At 44.6% G+C, this 13803-nt stretch overlaps 1 protein-coding gene across 3 annotated transcripts in view; it reads left to right on the top strand.

The window, feature by feature from the left end:
* KCNT1 (potassium channel, sodium activated subfamily T, member 1) overlaps window positions 1-13803 on the top strand; it is a 239894-nt gene that overhangs the window by 223596 nt on the left and 2495 nt on the right. Inside the window, exons 26-29 of one of the 3 annotated variants that reach the window (XM_015421155.1) lie at window positions 657-785; window positions 1351-1371; window positions 4065-4365; window positions 8123-8185. In XM_015421155.1, coding sequence (XP_015276641.1) covers window positions 657-785; window positions 1351-1371; window positions 4065-4365; window positions 8123-8185 — 514 coding nt within the window. The remainder of the gene's footprint in view (window positions 1-656; window positions 786-1350; window positions 1372-4064; window positions 4366-8122; window positions 8186-13803) is intronic. The other 2 variants (XM_015421158.1, XM_015421156.1) reach the window with 2 other exon arrangements.

Raw genomic sequence — 13803 nt, 5'->3', positions numbered from 1 at the left:
TGGAGTCCTGTGAGCAAAAATTCTACTTTGTGAGCTACCAGCATTAAAGGTGTGAGTGAGCAATTTGGCTACTGCGTAAATCAGTTTGCTCTGGAGCCATCCTTCCTGAGCTAAGACAAAAATCTGCGAGCCAGAGGCTAAAAAACTGTGAGCTAGCTCACACTAACTCAGCTTAGAGGGAACACTGGAGGAGACCTATGCTCCCTCTAGTCTAGCGTTATTCTGTGCCCTGTGGTGGCCAGCTGTATACTCCTGGGAAGCTTATGAACAGGACATATCTTCCCCTGTGGTTTGTCCCCAGCACACGGTGTTCAGGTAGACTGCCTCTGTACAGGGGGGAGCTATGATGAACCAGTCAATATAGGACCCCTGTAAGAAAAGAGCATAGAGGAACTTCTCATTTTATTATATTTTTGTCCTGCCCTTCCTCCATGGAGCTCAGGATAATCTTACATGATCCTTCCACCTCTGTTATTCTCTCAGCAGCTCTCTGAATGGATTAAGCTCAGACAGAATGACTGGCCTAAATCACCCTGGGAGCTTTATGGCTTAGTGGGAATTTGAACCCACATCTTCCCTGTCCTGCTCTGAAACTCTAACCACCCTGGTTTCTCTTTTCCTCTTTTGACACTCTCTTTTCTCCTCTTGCTGGGTAGATGAAAATCACTGAGGATGACCTGTGGATCCGGTCATATGGGCGTCTGTTCCAGAAGCTGTGCTCCTCCAGCGCTGAGATCCCTATTGGCATCTATAGGACCGAGTCTCACATGTTCTCCACCACTGATGTAAGAAACACAGCCAACAGAGAAACAACTGGATTCTCTAACTCTTATGGAACCCTGCCTAAAATCCTGGTCGGCTAAATAGACTGTCAGCCCAATATCTCCTTCCTGTCCCATACCAGATAATTTTACAAACAGAGCTACCTCATTTAGTGAAAATTAACCATAACAGTCAGACCTACCCTTATCCACCACCACCTGCCATCTTTGGCAACTCTGCTCACTTTCTCCTCTTTCCCCCAGTCTCCTTTGCTTCCAAATCTCCCTCACCTGTCTGGCAGCATGGATTCCCTTCTGTCCTCAGACCCAGTGTGAACGTTCGGATTGAGCAGTTCAGAATGTTTGTGAGCATTCCATGATAGCATGCCAGCTCAGCCAGTTACTAGGTGGGGCTTCCAAATGACAGGCAGATGGCATCCTGCATTTGTGACTATTTTATATTTTAAGGTGAGGACTGAATAGTTAAAACATTTGGCACCTGAAATAGGGTCATAAGAGTGATTGGCATCTAACAATGATCTAAAGTGCAAAACTTTGAAAATAACTTATCTCTACTGTTTTTTTACAGCCTCACGACATCAGGACACAGGTGAGTACTGTTTCTTCCAAAACTGGTCATCAGTTTATGTAGAAATTAATTACCCTTTTTACCTGAAAGGAAAACATAGTGTTTTTTTCCTCATGGGTACCTTCAAGAAAAAGAGGAAGTCTTGACTTCACATACACGTTATGTTTATATTATTTTAATGAGGATCGTATTATGTTCAGGGTTGTTTTCTTTTTGGGTAAATACAGTATAAGATTGAGACTTCTCCCTTAAAGGTAGAAGATGCATTTCTTGTATTTACTGCATACATTTAGTGGTTTGAACAGTTAAGGTCACACTGTGTAACAAGATTTGTTGATCTGAAAAAAACCATGAGCTCCAGTGCAGTAGTGGACAAGCTCTCCCCATTTCACCTTATAATTCATTCAGTTTTCCCAAGATTTCATGGATATTCTCAGAAAAATCACTCATGAACTTTCCCAGCTTATTCCAAATAATAATAATAATAATAATAATTCCAAGAGACTTCCGAAAGACCATCAAATCCCCAGCTATTCCTGTTGACCTTCCGTGTGGCGAGGGATACTACAGAGATGTAGTGAGCAATTACGAGCACCACATTCTGAACGGGGCAAATTTGGGTTCTGATCCCATACCCTGTTCTGTATTATATCATTGGTTCTAGATACACAATTCGAATTGAGGGTGTGAGCTGATGGCCGCAGCTCTTTTCATGGCCAGGGAAGCTGGTCTCAAAGCTCCACAGCTCCAGCTTCAAAGCAGAAGATAATGCTTCGACTATTTAAAGGCCGGCAATAGGCCTGGGCCCTGACCTGGATGACACAGGCTAGCCTGATCTCATCAGATTTTAGAAGCTAAGCAGATTTGGCCGTTGTTAGTACTTGGATGCGAGACTACAAGGAAGTCCAAGGCTGGTATGCAGGGGCAGGCAATGGCAAACCACCTCTGTTTGTCTCTTGCCTTGAAAACCCTAAGGAGTTATCCAGGGCTCTTTTTGTAGAAAAAGCTCAGCAGAAACTCATTAGCATAATAGGCCACACCCAACAGCAGGAACTCATTAGCATATTAGGCCACACCCCTGATGACACAGCTCATTAACCTATTAGGCCACACCCCCATGTTACCAGAAGTGTAGTCATCCCGCCACACCAACCTTTTGCTTCTTATTCTGTTTACCCTGTTTGTTGTCAAAACCCAGGGCTTTTTTTGTAGCAGGAACTCCTTTGCATGTTAGGTCACACACCCCTAACGTAGCCAATCCTAATGAGTTTCTGCTGTTGGGTGTGGCTTATTATGCTAATGAGTTCCTGCTGGGCGTGGCCAACTCGGGAGCCAGCCGGAACTCCGTTCCTATGTGTTCCTACCCAAAAATAGCCCTGGAGTTATTTAAGTTGGCTGCAACTTGATGGCACTTTCTACCATTGCAATAGTGAACGTAAGTTCAGCTGGCACCAATGTGTCAGCGAGCTGCCATTTCTCTGGGACACGTCCCGTCCCTCGTCCTGCCCTTCCTCCCTTCTCTCCCTTTGTTATTCCCTTCTGGTATGCTTCTGTAACTGCCAAGTTTCTCCTGCAGGTGGATGACGGGGTGTTATGTCTTGTAGCCTGGCCTAATTAGATTTCCCGTGTGAACTCAACTTGTGTTTATGAATTGTGCTGTTGTGGTTCTCAGGCTACTTCGCGCCTTTTCTAATCAGCTCCCTTACGAGGGAAATGTACCCATTGGGTTAACCAAGTTTGAAATTCCTATATTACTTTGCCCCTGTGTATTGTCGTTATTCTGAACAATCTCTGTATGTTCATGATCAACCATGCTTTGGAAATAAATCTTACTTCTCTGGAACGTGGGTTTGTTATCCTGACTTGGGATCTGACACAATGCAGGCTTTTGTACAGCAGCGACAGCAGCAAAACAGGCCAGACCCTCTCCCCTCTATCACTTACCCCGCCTCTGCTCCTTGGCTGTTGTGTCTGCTCCTCCAAGTGACGTGCTAGAGCCAGACCTGCTGAGCCTTCAGCTTGGCTTGTTCATTGCCCTGAGCCTTGTGTGCACAGAGGAGGGTGGTCTAGAAGCTTAATTTATAAATAAATACATATAAATAAATAGATTTTTAAAATTTAAATCCCACCCTTCTGTTTAAAAAGCTCTCAGGGCAGGAGGAAAACAGTAGCTAAATCTCTCCCAAGACCTATTCAAGTCTGTCTTTAAAATGTGGAACCAATTAAAATTGGGGGGGGGGAATCAAAAAGCTACACAGATAAAAATCAAAACTGTAACTTTCCAAAGCACATTCAACTTTGATTGGATCCTTCGTTTAGTCCCTATTAAAGGCCCTTTGGAAAATATCTGCCTTAGCCAATCTCCAGAAGGCAACCGATGAAGGAGCCATCAGAGTCTCCAAAGGGAGGGAATTCTAAAACCCAGGGGCAACTGCAGAGAAGGCCCTTCACCAGGTGCCCACCAGTCTTACCTCCTGCAAAGCTAGCAGAGAAGCCCAAGTCCTTTGGTTCTAGCAGCCAAGGGAGGGTTAAGGGCTCTGCAGGCCAAGCCATTTGAAATTTTTATTGGCATCCACGATTACAGCCAAAAGGACTAATAACTTGCCGGGACTGAAGCTTTCCCTATCCTTCTGTGGATCTGCAGCCCTGAGGGATCAAGAGGTGGTCCTTGCTCATTGCTTGCTCTCATGGCCTACTGGTGTTCCCGGTCACAGATCTCAATCAATGTGGAAGACTGTGAGGACACCAAGGAAGTCAAGGACCACTGGAACACCAAGACAAGCCATCACCGGAACTCTTGCCCAAGCGACCAAACTGAGCACCCCCTGCTCCGGCGGAAGAGCATGCAGTGGGCACGCAGGCTAAGTCGTAAAGGGGCCAACAAGCAACCAGCCAAAACAGCCGAGTGGATCAACCAGCAGAGGCTGAGTCTTTACCGGCGATCGGAGCGGCAGGAGTTGTCAGAGCTGGTGAAAAACCGCATGAAACATCTGGGCTTGCCCACGACGGGGTACGGTAAGTGGTCCGTGTCTGTGTTTTTGCATTATGGTGCCTCCAGAGGTGCCTTTCATTTGATTCCTACAGTTTGGAATTCAGCCAAGTAATATATTTCCTCAAGTGTTAAAAGCTTTGGAAGCCAAACTTTCCCTTTCTAGTTTGCGGATTTAGCCACCCAGGAGATCTTTGTACCAGCACTGTGAAATTCTTCTTCTATGAGAAATTCCCCTATAACAAGGCACATCTAAGTACTAGAAGTGGGTTTCAATTTCTCATCCCTGCTGGTTCAACCCCAAATTCCTTCTTCCGTTTTTGTTTCTCCCTTATGCGAACTGAACCCATGTGTCTTTATTTTCATGCTCTTTTCTCTTTTCCCCATAAAATGTATGCATTTTTCAATTTATGCATCAATATTTTATCTATTTGTTTAAGTATTTCCACTGGGAACTCAAAGCAGCTTACAAAAAACAAAACAGAAAAATATAATTCAGGAAAAATTTTGTAAATTAATATTATACATGTATGCTACTATAAATGACATACATGTACCAACAATAAAAATGGGTGGACTGAAGCTGTTCACTCTAGTCCTGCACATGTTACAGTGAATGTGCATACAATCTGTGTACACTGTACACATGATTTTTCTTTGTATGTTGAGTATTTCTTACATTACATTCAAGGGACTGAATATATGATTTAAACCTCATATTTATACAAGTATTGGGCTCCAGTTCTAAGTGAACACATGTTGGATTTTTTCTTGCAAATATGATGTATACATGTATATGCAGGATGTACATGCAATCACTGTAAGGTGTGCACAAGCCTACTGACAACATCTGCCCCCTCCCCCAAAAAGGGTGGGGGAGACATTTGGCCATTTCTATCCAATAATATCCTTCAGCCAAAGTGGAGTTTTCCTCTTCTGGTTTGGGCCTGCATCTCAGATCATCAAAATCTCTTGTCAACATACTTCTGATCTCATAGACCAACCTTTCTGCTTATGCACCTTAATCTCTTTCTTCCTTCTGTTTGAGTCTGTCAGATAGGGATGCCAGCCTCCAGGTAGGACCTGGGGATCCCCTGGAATCACACCTCATCTCCAGACAACAGAGATGAGTTCCCCTGGAGAAAATGGGTGCTTTGGAGAGTGGACTCTATGGCATTGTACCCCATTGAGGTCCCTGTACTCTCCAGGCTCCATTCCCAAATCTCCAGGAGTTTCCCAACCTGGACCTGGCAACCCTACCCCCCCCGACCCCCACTGGAGGTCAGGGGGAACCTGGCAACCCTAGCGACTCATTACCAACTGGACGGTTTATAAATTACAATCCAGGGAGAGGAAATGCATATGGGTCAGGATCCCACTCACTGGACCCACTCCTGTGTGCACTCAGTCTGACTTGTGGACATGCATAGGTCTGGTATATGTGATCAAGAAACCTGGTAACACTAGGCTCTGATTCACAAGTTATATTGAATGCACATAGGGACCCAGCTAGCAGGCTTTGCCCTCCCTGTGTGTACATGCACTCACCCAGGGTTATAACATGTGAACCATCAAGGGGTTCTTTAAGTCACCACATCCAATGTGAACCGCAGCAGAGGAGCTTTCTGGCTTCTCTTCCTGCATACCTTCAATACATGGGATTGAGAAGGCAAAGTCAAAACTACTATGGAAAGAAACACTAGTAGAGCTTCTGATGCTACTTCTACTGAGAGAGCTGACGGCAGATGGAAAGAGAAATTGCTGCTCATGCCACTTATCTTGCTACTTAAAACAAACTTTGAAACCATCTAAAACAGTGGGGTGAGCATACACAAATCAATCAGCAATTGAAATTGTCTTCAGCATTCTAGATAAAAACCTTCCAGGTTGGAGTTTAAGGTACTGGGGCTGATCATTACTACCCTACATGTCTTGAACTCTGCTTGCTTAGAATAGCCTGCACCCTTGCCATGAAATCTGGTGGTTGGGTCGGTGGCTACAGGAAGCGGGGGGGCGGGGCGGGGGGAGTGTCTTGTGGTGCCATAACAGTGCAACCCTTTCTCTTGGAAAGCTCAAATTTTGGTTACTTTCCAGAAGATGGTGACGTTCCCCCTCTTTCTGGAGGCATTCAGACTCATATTTCATCTCTACCTTCTTCTAGGGAGCTAAGGATAGCATGCCTAGGTCTCCCTTCCTCAAAACAGCCCTGTGAGGTAGGCTAAGCTGCAAGGGTGTGGCTAGCCCAACATGATCCAGTGAGCTTCATGACTGAGTGGAGATTTGAACTTGGGTCTCCCCAGCCCTACTTCAGCACTTTCACCAGAATACCAGAACCAGACATACCACATATGTCACTTTCACCACTATGCTCATTTGGAGCACTGTGCCGTTTTCCCAGTATTTTGTGGTGGTTTCTGATCGGGGGGAGGTGGGAGGTTGGATCCTTTATGGATCTTTAACTTGCCTTGGGTCCATGTTTTAGGGAGAAGCCAATAAGACACACGATTGATTGCTTAAGATTATCAGTTTCAACTTGCCCTTGGGAAAGGAAGTATTGAGATTGATACAACATAGGGAGTTATTGGTGAGCTATCACAAAGTAGTATACTTAGAACTGCTATGCAAATGGGAGAGTTTTTCTTGACCATATATAGGAACTGTCTCTCTTTTTTTGGTTCTGACGACGCAATCTTAATTCTACAGCTTTCTTGCTCCCCACCCCCCACCCGGGTTTTTTTTGTTGTTGTTTTGTTACACCATCCTGTGCCATTGGCTGTGCCCCTTTCACATTCAGGAAGTCTCCCCCCCCCCCATACATTTCCAAGGCATCTTTCTTTGTCTGCTGCTTTGCAATGCATGTAATCTCAAAGTGTTTTCTGGGTGTTGTTTTTCCTTTAAGTTTAAAATCTTTAATACACAAACGCTGACATAGCAGAGCAAACAGGAGCACTCTAGATGAATGGATTTGGTGCAGGCACAATGGGGGGGGGGGATGCCTGGCTGCTGCTTCCCTTCCCTCTGAAAGCCAAAGTGAATGACGTATTGCCCCATCTTAGGGTATCCAGAGGAGAGGGGGATGGAGGAGGACAGAGACATCTGTGTGCAGTAAAAACTGCATTGATGCAAATCTCAATGAGGCTCTGCTTTCAACCCCTAAAGATCTGGGCCCTTTCCCGTCATTAGAAATTGGGTGCCTGCAACACTGCAGAACTGGGGAAAGTGTGCTGCTCCCTGCAATCCTCCCATTACATGTGGATAGGTCAGTGCATGGATTTTTCAGCTACAGGTTGTACACATGTGTGCCCTCAAGGGACCTGGGTTTCCGGTTGTGCATATGTGATTCTGGAAAATACATTCTTGTCCTTTTCACACAAAATGGCAACCACCCATATCAAGAAGATCCCACATCTTCCTTTACATGCATTTGGACTGTCAAAACTGTAATGACCAAAAAGGGCTCTGATGTGTGTGCGTGTAGGGGGGATGTGTCACAGATCACATCAATAGTTGTCTGAATACATTCTCCAAGTAAATCATGTGTTATTGTTAAAATCTCTGCAACCTCATGGACAAAATCCATAAGTCTGGCGGCTGCTGCTTCTTCTTTTAAGTTCCCCCCCCCCATATGTAGATATATATTTTACCGCCTTCTTGCCCATTGACTCACCAAAGCTGGTCTCTGAATACTTTCTGAATCGCTGCTCGCTGATCTTTCTCTTTCTTCTCTTTTTCTCCGTTTATGTCTGTGCCTTGTTTTTGTTTTTCTCTCTGTATGTCCTGTAGAGGATGTAGCAAATTTAACAGCCTGTGATGTGATGAATCGGGTAAACCTTGGATATTTGCAAGGTAAATTTCTTCTCCCCTGGGAGTCAGCCTTGACTCATGGCACACCAAGAATATGCCAGCTAGAGGTTCAGGTTCTACCCCTCTCACAAGACACGTGCAGAACTAGAAGCTGGACAGTGGCCCTTTTGTGTCCTCATCACAATTGGGTGTTTTGGCAAATGTCCCCAATCGCCAACAACTCATTGTAACTTTAGAAAGACCCAGTCAATTTGTAGCGCCTTCTTGCTGCTCATTTGCAATGTTTTGCTGCTGTTTAAAGCCCCCCCTCCCAGGTTTCTATTTCCCGGGAGGGTTTGGAAATGCCAAAGGAAACTAAAGAAGCAGATTTTTAGTTTAGGAGTTGTTGTCATAGCCTGCCCAGACCCCAGGATCTTTTGCCAGTTTGGTGAAGTGGTTAAATGCACGGACTCTAATCTGGGAGAACCGGGTTTGATTCCCCACTCCTCCACTTCCACCTGGCTGGATGACCTTGGGCAAGCCATAGTTCTGGCACAGCTGTTCTTGAAAAAGAGCAGTTTCTGTCAGAGCTCTCTCAGCCCCACCTACCTCACAGGGTGTCTGTTGTGGAGAGGGGAAGGGAAATGAGTTTGCAAGCCGCTCTGAGACTCCTTTGGGTAGTGAAGGGCGGGGTATAAATCCAATCTCTTCTTCTTCTTCTTCTTCTTCTTGTCAGCTTCAGGTGACTACTGGGGGGGGGGGAAAAAAGCCTATAGCAAAACAATTACAACAAGCAGCTGGCATGTACATGATTGAGCCTAGATTTAAGAATGTAAGGCAAGCCTTACTGAATCAGGCCAAAGGTCTGTGTAGCCCAGCATCCTGTTTCTAACAGAAGGCAACTAGATGCTTGTGTGAGAAGCTTACAAGCGGATAATGAAGGCAATCTTTACTTTCCAGTCGCTTTTCAAAATTACTTCGGCATGGGCTGATATCTTTTGAAGCAAGCATAAGGTTGGCTTTTCCCTGCAGCTGTCATGGGCTGGGATGCTTGATTGAGAGATTCGGGTCTTCCACTATGAGACCACTTTGCACTTGTAAAAGCAGTAGAAAACGCAACGTTACCCTGAAAGGCTGTTTTGGAGGTGCCAGGGTTCTTGCAACATCTTTAAAACTAAATGGAAAGAACCACTACATTTATCTCACGTTCCTTTTGGATTAATCCCATCAGGAATTCCTCTTTTCATGCCTCTCACGCTATCCCTTGCAGGCATGTTCCCAAGGCTCATCTGCCAGGTATCCAGATAATAGTTAGGTCTATAGCGACCTTGACTACGGGTTTACAGAGCTCTCTCCTTCTAAAACACTGAAGACGAGATCATTCTTCATCCTTTTTTATTCTCTGCATCCTACAGCTTTCTAATGCAAATTGTTTTAATGCACAGTACTGGGGGAACTTAGCTTTCCCTCTCTAGGTCCCCCTTCTTGTCAAATGCCACCCCCATGGCCAGCATAAGCAAAGAGACAGCAATCCAAAATGGAGTACAATGGATTCTCATTTAATTTGGCCCAATGCATGGGCATGCAAGACCAAGACTGCTCCAGCAAGCCAAAACAAGGTCATGTGAGCGTCGTTGATGGTAGCTGAGGAAACCGGTCCAGCAAAGCGTGAAATGACTCCCTGAGCTGGCATCTCAGTGGGAGCTGCTGTTAAGCATTAACTTCACCTTGGAGATAAGATATTCAAAATGTGACTAAATAGACCCCCTTTACTAGACGTTGGGTTTAAAGTGAGTAAAGGATATGAGCCATGGAACCGTACTGGTGATGCTCTGTTGCTTTGAGTCACTAGCATAAAGTAGAAAACTGTGTGAGGTCAGGAAGGCCCTCTTCCAAGCAAAGCTGACAAAGGTGTACTAAGAATTTGAATTTCAGTCCCTTATTAGACACCGTTTAAGATTAAAAATTGGCATTTTCCTTTCCGTTGAATGAACACAACCCCCCCGGGGAAAGAGGTTTTATACTAGCTCCTCTCAAGTATATTGTCAGTCAACTGGAGAGACTTCTCAAAACTGATTACAAGAATAACATGGAATAGATGAACTGAGGAAAACAAAAATATAATTAGAGCTGCGCTGAATATTTTGTCCTATCCAAATATTCCCCAAAACACTTAGATTGTGCAGATATTTGGCCATTAAAATGCTGTTCAGTATTGTGTCTTTTAGATGCTACCACTTTGGTGCCATTTTGTTCCCTGGCTGCCACTGTTTCCTCCTACCTGCATTGGTAATTCCACCCAATCAGGGATTACATTATGAACAGGATGACATCACAGTGCAACAGAACCAATCAGACTGGGCTACATGATGATGGTGCAGAAAGGAAGTGACAGCCATTGAGAGTGAATAAGCAAATACGTACCCAAGGTGTTCCAAAAATCACAGAATAGGGGGAGGCATTATGTATTGATATGAGTGCATGCCCCCCCCGATACCTGTACGGCCTCTCTGTTCAGACCTCATTTACCTGTGTCTCGCATAAGTAAATCTGTGAATTGTGTTTAAAGAACTTTCTTTAGATTAGCTAATTTTGTATCATTTCTTTGCAAATGTCATGTAGCTCAGATCTGTGTGGTCTGAATTGCTGCAAAGAGGCGGCTGCACTGAACAATGGAGCTTCTCCAGCAATGACGCTACGGCAATATACTCAATACGTTAATGGCGCCTTGATCAAGTGCATGGATTCATTACAAAAACCCACTCCCATGGAGACCTTACCTCAGCCACAGCATCCCTCCTACAACAAGCTGCACTTGGATAATGAGCCCAATTTATAACAGCACAAATTTAAACCTCTCCAAGCTTGCACTCGCATGGATTAAAAATTACTATTAATTGCTGCATTATTTGTTGGGTTTTGACCATGCTGAAACCAACCCCAAATTGCTCATTATTTGGTGAAGCTGTGGAGGAACAGTTGATGGGCCTGGAATGGTATTTATGCATGTGTCTTCCATCATCAAAATGGAAGACTTCCTTGGAAGTCACCCAGCCTTCAGTCAATCAGAAGGGCTACTGGAAAGAAGTCTCTTCTGTTGGTTGTGGATTGAGGTTTCCCACCTTGGCTTTGAATCAGACAGAGCTGCAACCACCTGATGGATGAAACAGTCGTGCATTGTATGACCACTGGCCCATCAAACCCTCTGTTGTCTTAATCTGAAGGTCTCAGACCTTTTTCTCAAGCCAGCTTCCTGAGATACTTTAGGTGGGGATGCCAGGCATTGTACCCATGATCTTACACAGGCAATGTTCTGCCACTTAGCTATTGTCTCTTCTGTTGGTCTTCATGTCTGCTGGGTGCAAGACATCAAATAACATGCCCAACTATAGCCAGGAAGAATCGGGTACTGGGATGCCCTTTCTAACTGTACAGGCTGGTTCACATATGCATGTTATTGTTCGTCAAGAGTCTCATCCGCTCTCATCTTGTGCTTCTTGGGCCAGTCTACATTTTACAGGCAGACTTTCAGAGGGGTGGGTTAGCGGAAAGAAGAGAAGCAAATGGAGCCCAATCACATCGATACAGTGAGACATTCAGAGAAACAGGTCTTCAATATTGCAAGTCCTAATAGTTAGAAATGATTGATTGCCTAGAAAAAAAAAACATTGACATCTATTGGTAGAGCAGTGTATCAGTCATGATTCTACCGTATTACTGTGAAGATGAGCATTTCAAAGCCCTTCCCTATTTTCTTATAATCCTTACAACAACCTTCTAAGTAGTATTTTCCCTGTATTGCCTTTTTTGGTTTGTGTAAGGGGGAATCCATGACAGAGGCAAGATTCAAGACTGATTCAGAGCTTGTTCTCTTAACCACCATGCTATGCCAGATGTCACTTGCACAGGGCCTTGCCACCAAATTCTATATCCTCCTTTTTCATTTTTTTTAAGAAGGAGCAAGCTGCTAGCCCTTTGGACTGTGGAGACAGGCTTGTAAAGATGTGAGCAAAGCTCTAGTGGAAAGGAAGCTGAGCAAGGTCTCCAGTAGTTCTGAGATCACGGAGGCATTCATAAGCAAATGGCTAACTGAGGCCGATGCTATATGTAAGACTGTATTGGGTCATTAAATCTTCATTTCAGACTGTTTAAAGTTCACCAGTGGGCTCAGCGATCCCGTTTCTTTCCTTTACTAGAAACATTTGTTATAAAACCAGTATCAGTTTTCTAGAATGGGAATCGCATCAGCTGGGAGAGTAAAAGAAATGATCCAGACCTATGAACAATAGAGTGTGTGTGTGTGTGTGTGTTGAGAGTAGGATAAAAGTTAGGGGTATGGTGAGTAGGGATGAGCATGTGGCAGTGCAGTCTGGCTCCCCAAAAACTTCCCATCCTGTTCTGAATATAGCCAGGGATTCTTCTTGCAACCTTAATATGTTCCTGAATCCCTTCTATATAAACCAAGACCCAAGCAAGAATGGGAAAACTTCCAGAGCCTCCATGGCTGGTCTCATGGGTGTGTGTAATAAAGAGCCTTTTGGTGCATCTCAGCTCACGGGAGAGTGGGCAGAGCTGGTATTGTGACTCTTCAGCCCTTGCTTGAGTTCTGAATCCTGCCCATTAGTTGCCAGCCATGGATGCAAATCCAGAGCTCCTAGTGGACTCCAGGTTTTCCTTTCACTTCAACAGAGGGGGGCTCCATCTGCATCCCTTTGTGCTTATGGAACTGGCCCCTTGGTTGTGGTGACTGGAGAATCATCAGGGATGTTTGAAAGATGTTTGAACTGAAAGGTATGTGGCCATGTTAGTCTGTATTAACAGAATAAAATTTGAGTCGCATAGCATTTAAAAGACCAACATAATTTTCCAGGATATAAGCTTTTGTGAGTCAAAGCCCACTTTATCAGGTACAAATGAGAATAAAGTCCCATCTGCCTTTCTGTTTGGGTCAGAAGGTGGGAGGCGTGTTACAAAGAAGGGCCTGTTGGAGTCAGGATGCAGAGGCACAATGCATTTCCACAACTGATGAGCTGTGTTTTGTGAGTGTGCATGTAAGAGAATAAGATGGGAGTCCAGTGACACCCTAATGAATAAGAAAACGTATTCCAGCATAAACGGTTGAGAGCCAGAGCTAACTTCATGAGATGTATTGGACTGCAAGTCCATCAGGCCAGTTTATATACACAGCCGATGGTGGAGAGAAGGCCCATGCATTGCTGTGTCCCGGAATACGGGGAAAGCCCTTTCTTAGAAAATGAAGACCAGGATTCACACTCAAAATATAGAGTTGATCTGAAAAATGTCCATAGGAATAACCTCACCCCCATCTCACTTATGTTTTGCAAGCATATCTGCATCATGCTTATGCAGCCTTTGGCACAATTTCAGGTCCTCCTTGCCCACTCCATTTTTCTTTCATGCAGTTGCTTTTATGGAGCATCAGCTTCTCTGATTTGTCATGCAAAACTTGATGAATTTCCATGTCCTGTTTTTGGTTGCTCCATAGAGCCAAGCTCAGCCCGTTCAGTGTGGACTTGCTTGTATGTAGCATTTTGGCCTGAAGCCAACCAGAAAACTTGGCTTGAACTCATCGTGACGATTTCAGCATGCCTTGTCCTAGAATTTGCTGCTGCCTGTGGCAGGCCTGAAGGGGTTCCATTGAACACTTATGGGGAGAGTAC

Source organism: Gekko japonicus, unplaced genomic scaffold (genome assembly GCF_001447785.1).
Source record: "Gekko japonicus isolate JY-2015 unplaced genomic scaffold, Gekko_japonicus_V1.1 scaffold40, whole genome shotgun sequence".
Lineage (NCBI taxonomy): Eukaryota > Metazoa > Chordata > Lepidosauria > Squamata > Gekkonidae > Gekko > Gekko japonicus.
This window is presented reverse-complemented; position numbering and strand designations above follow the sequence as displayed.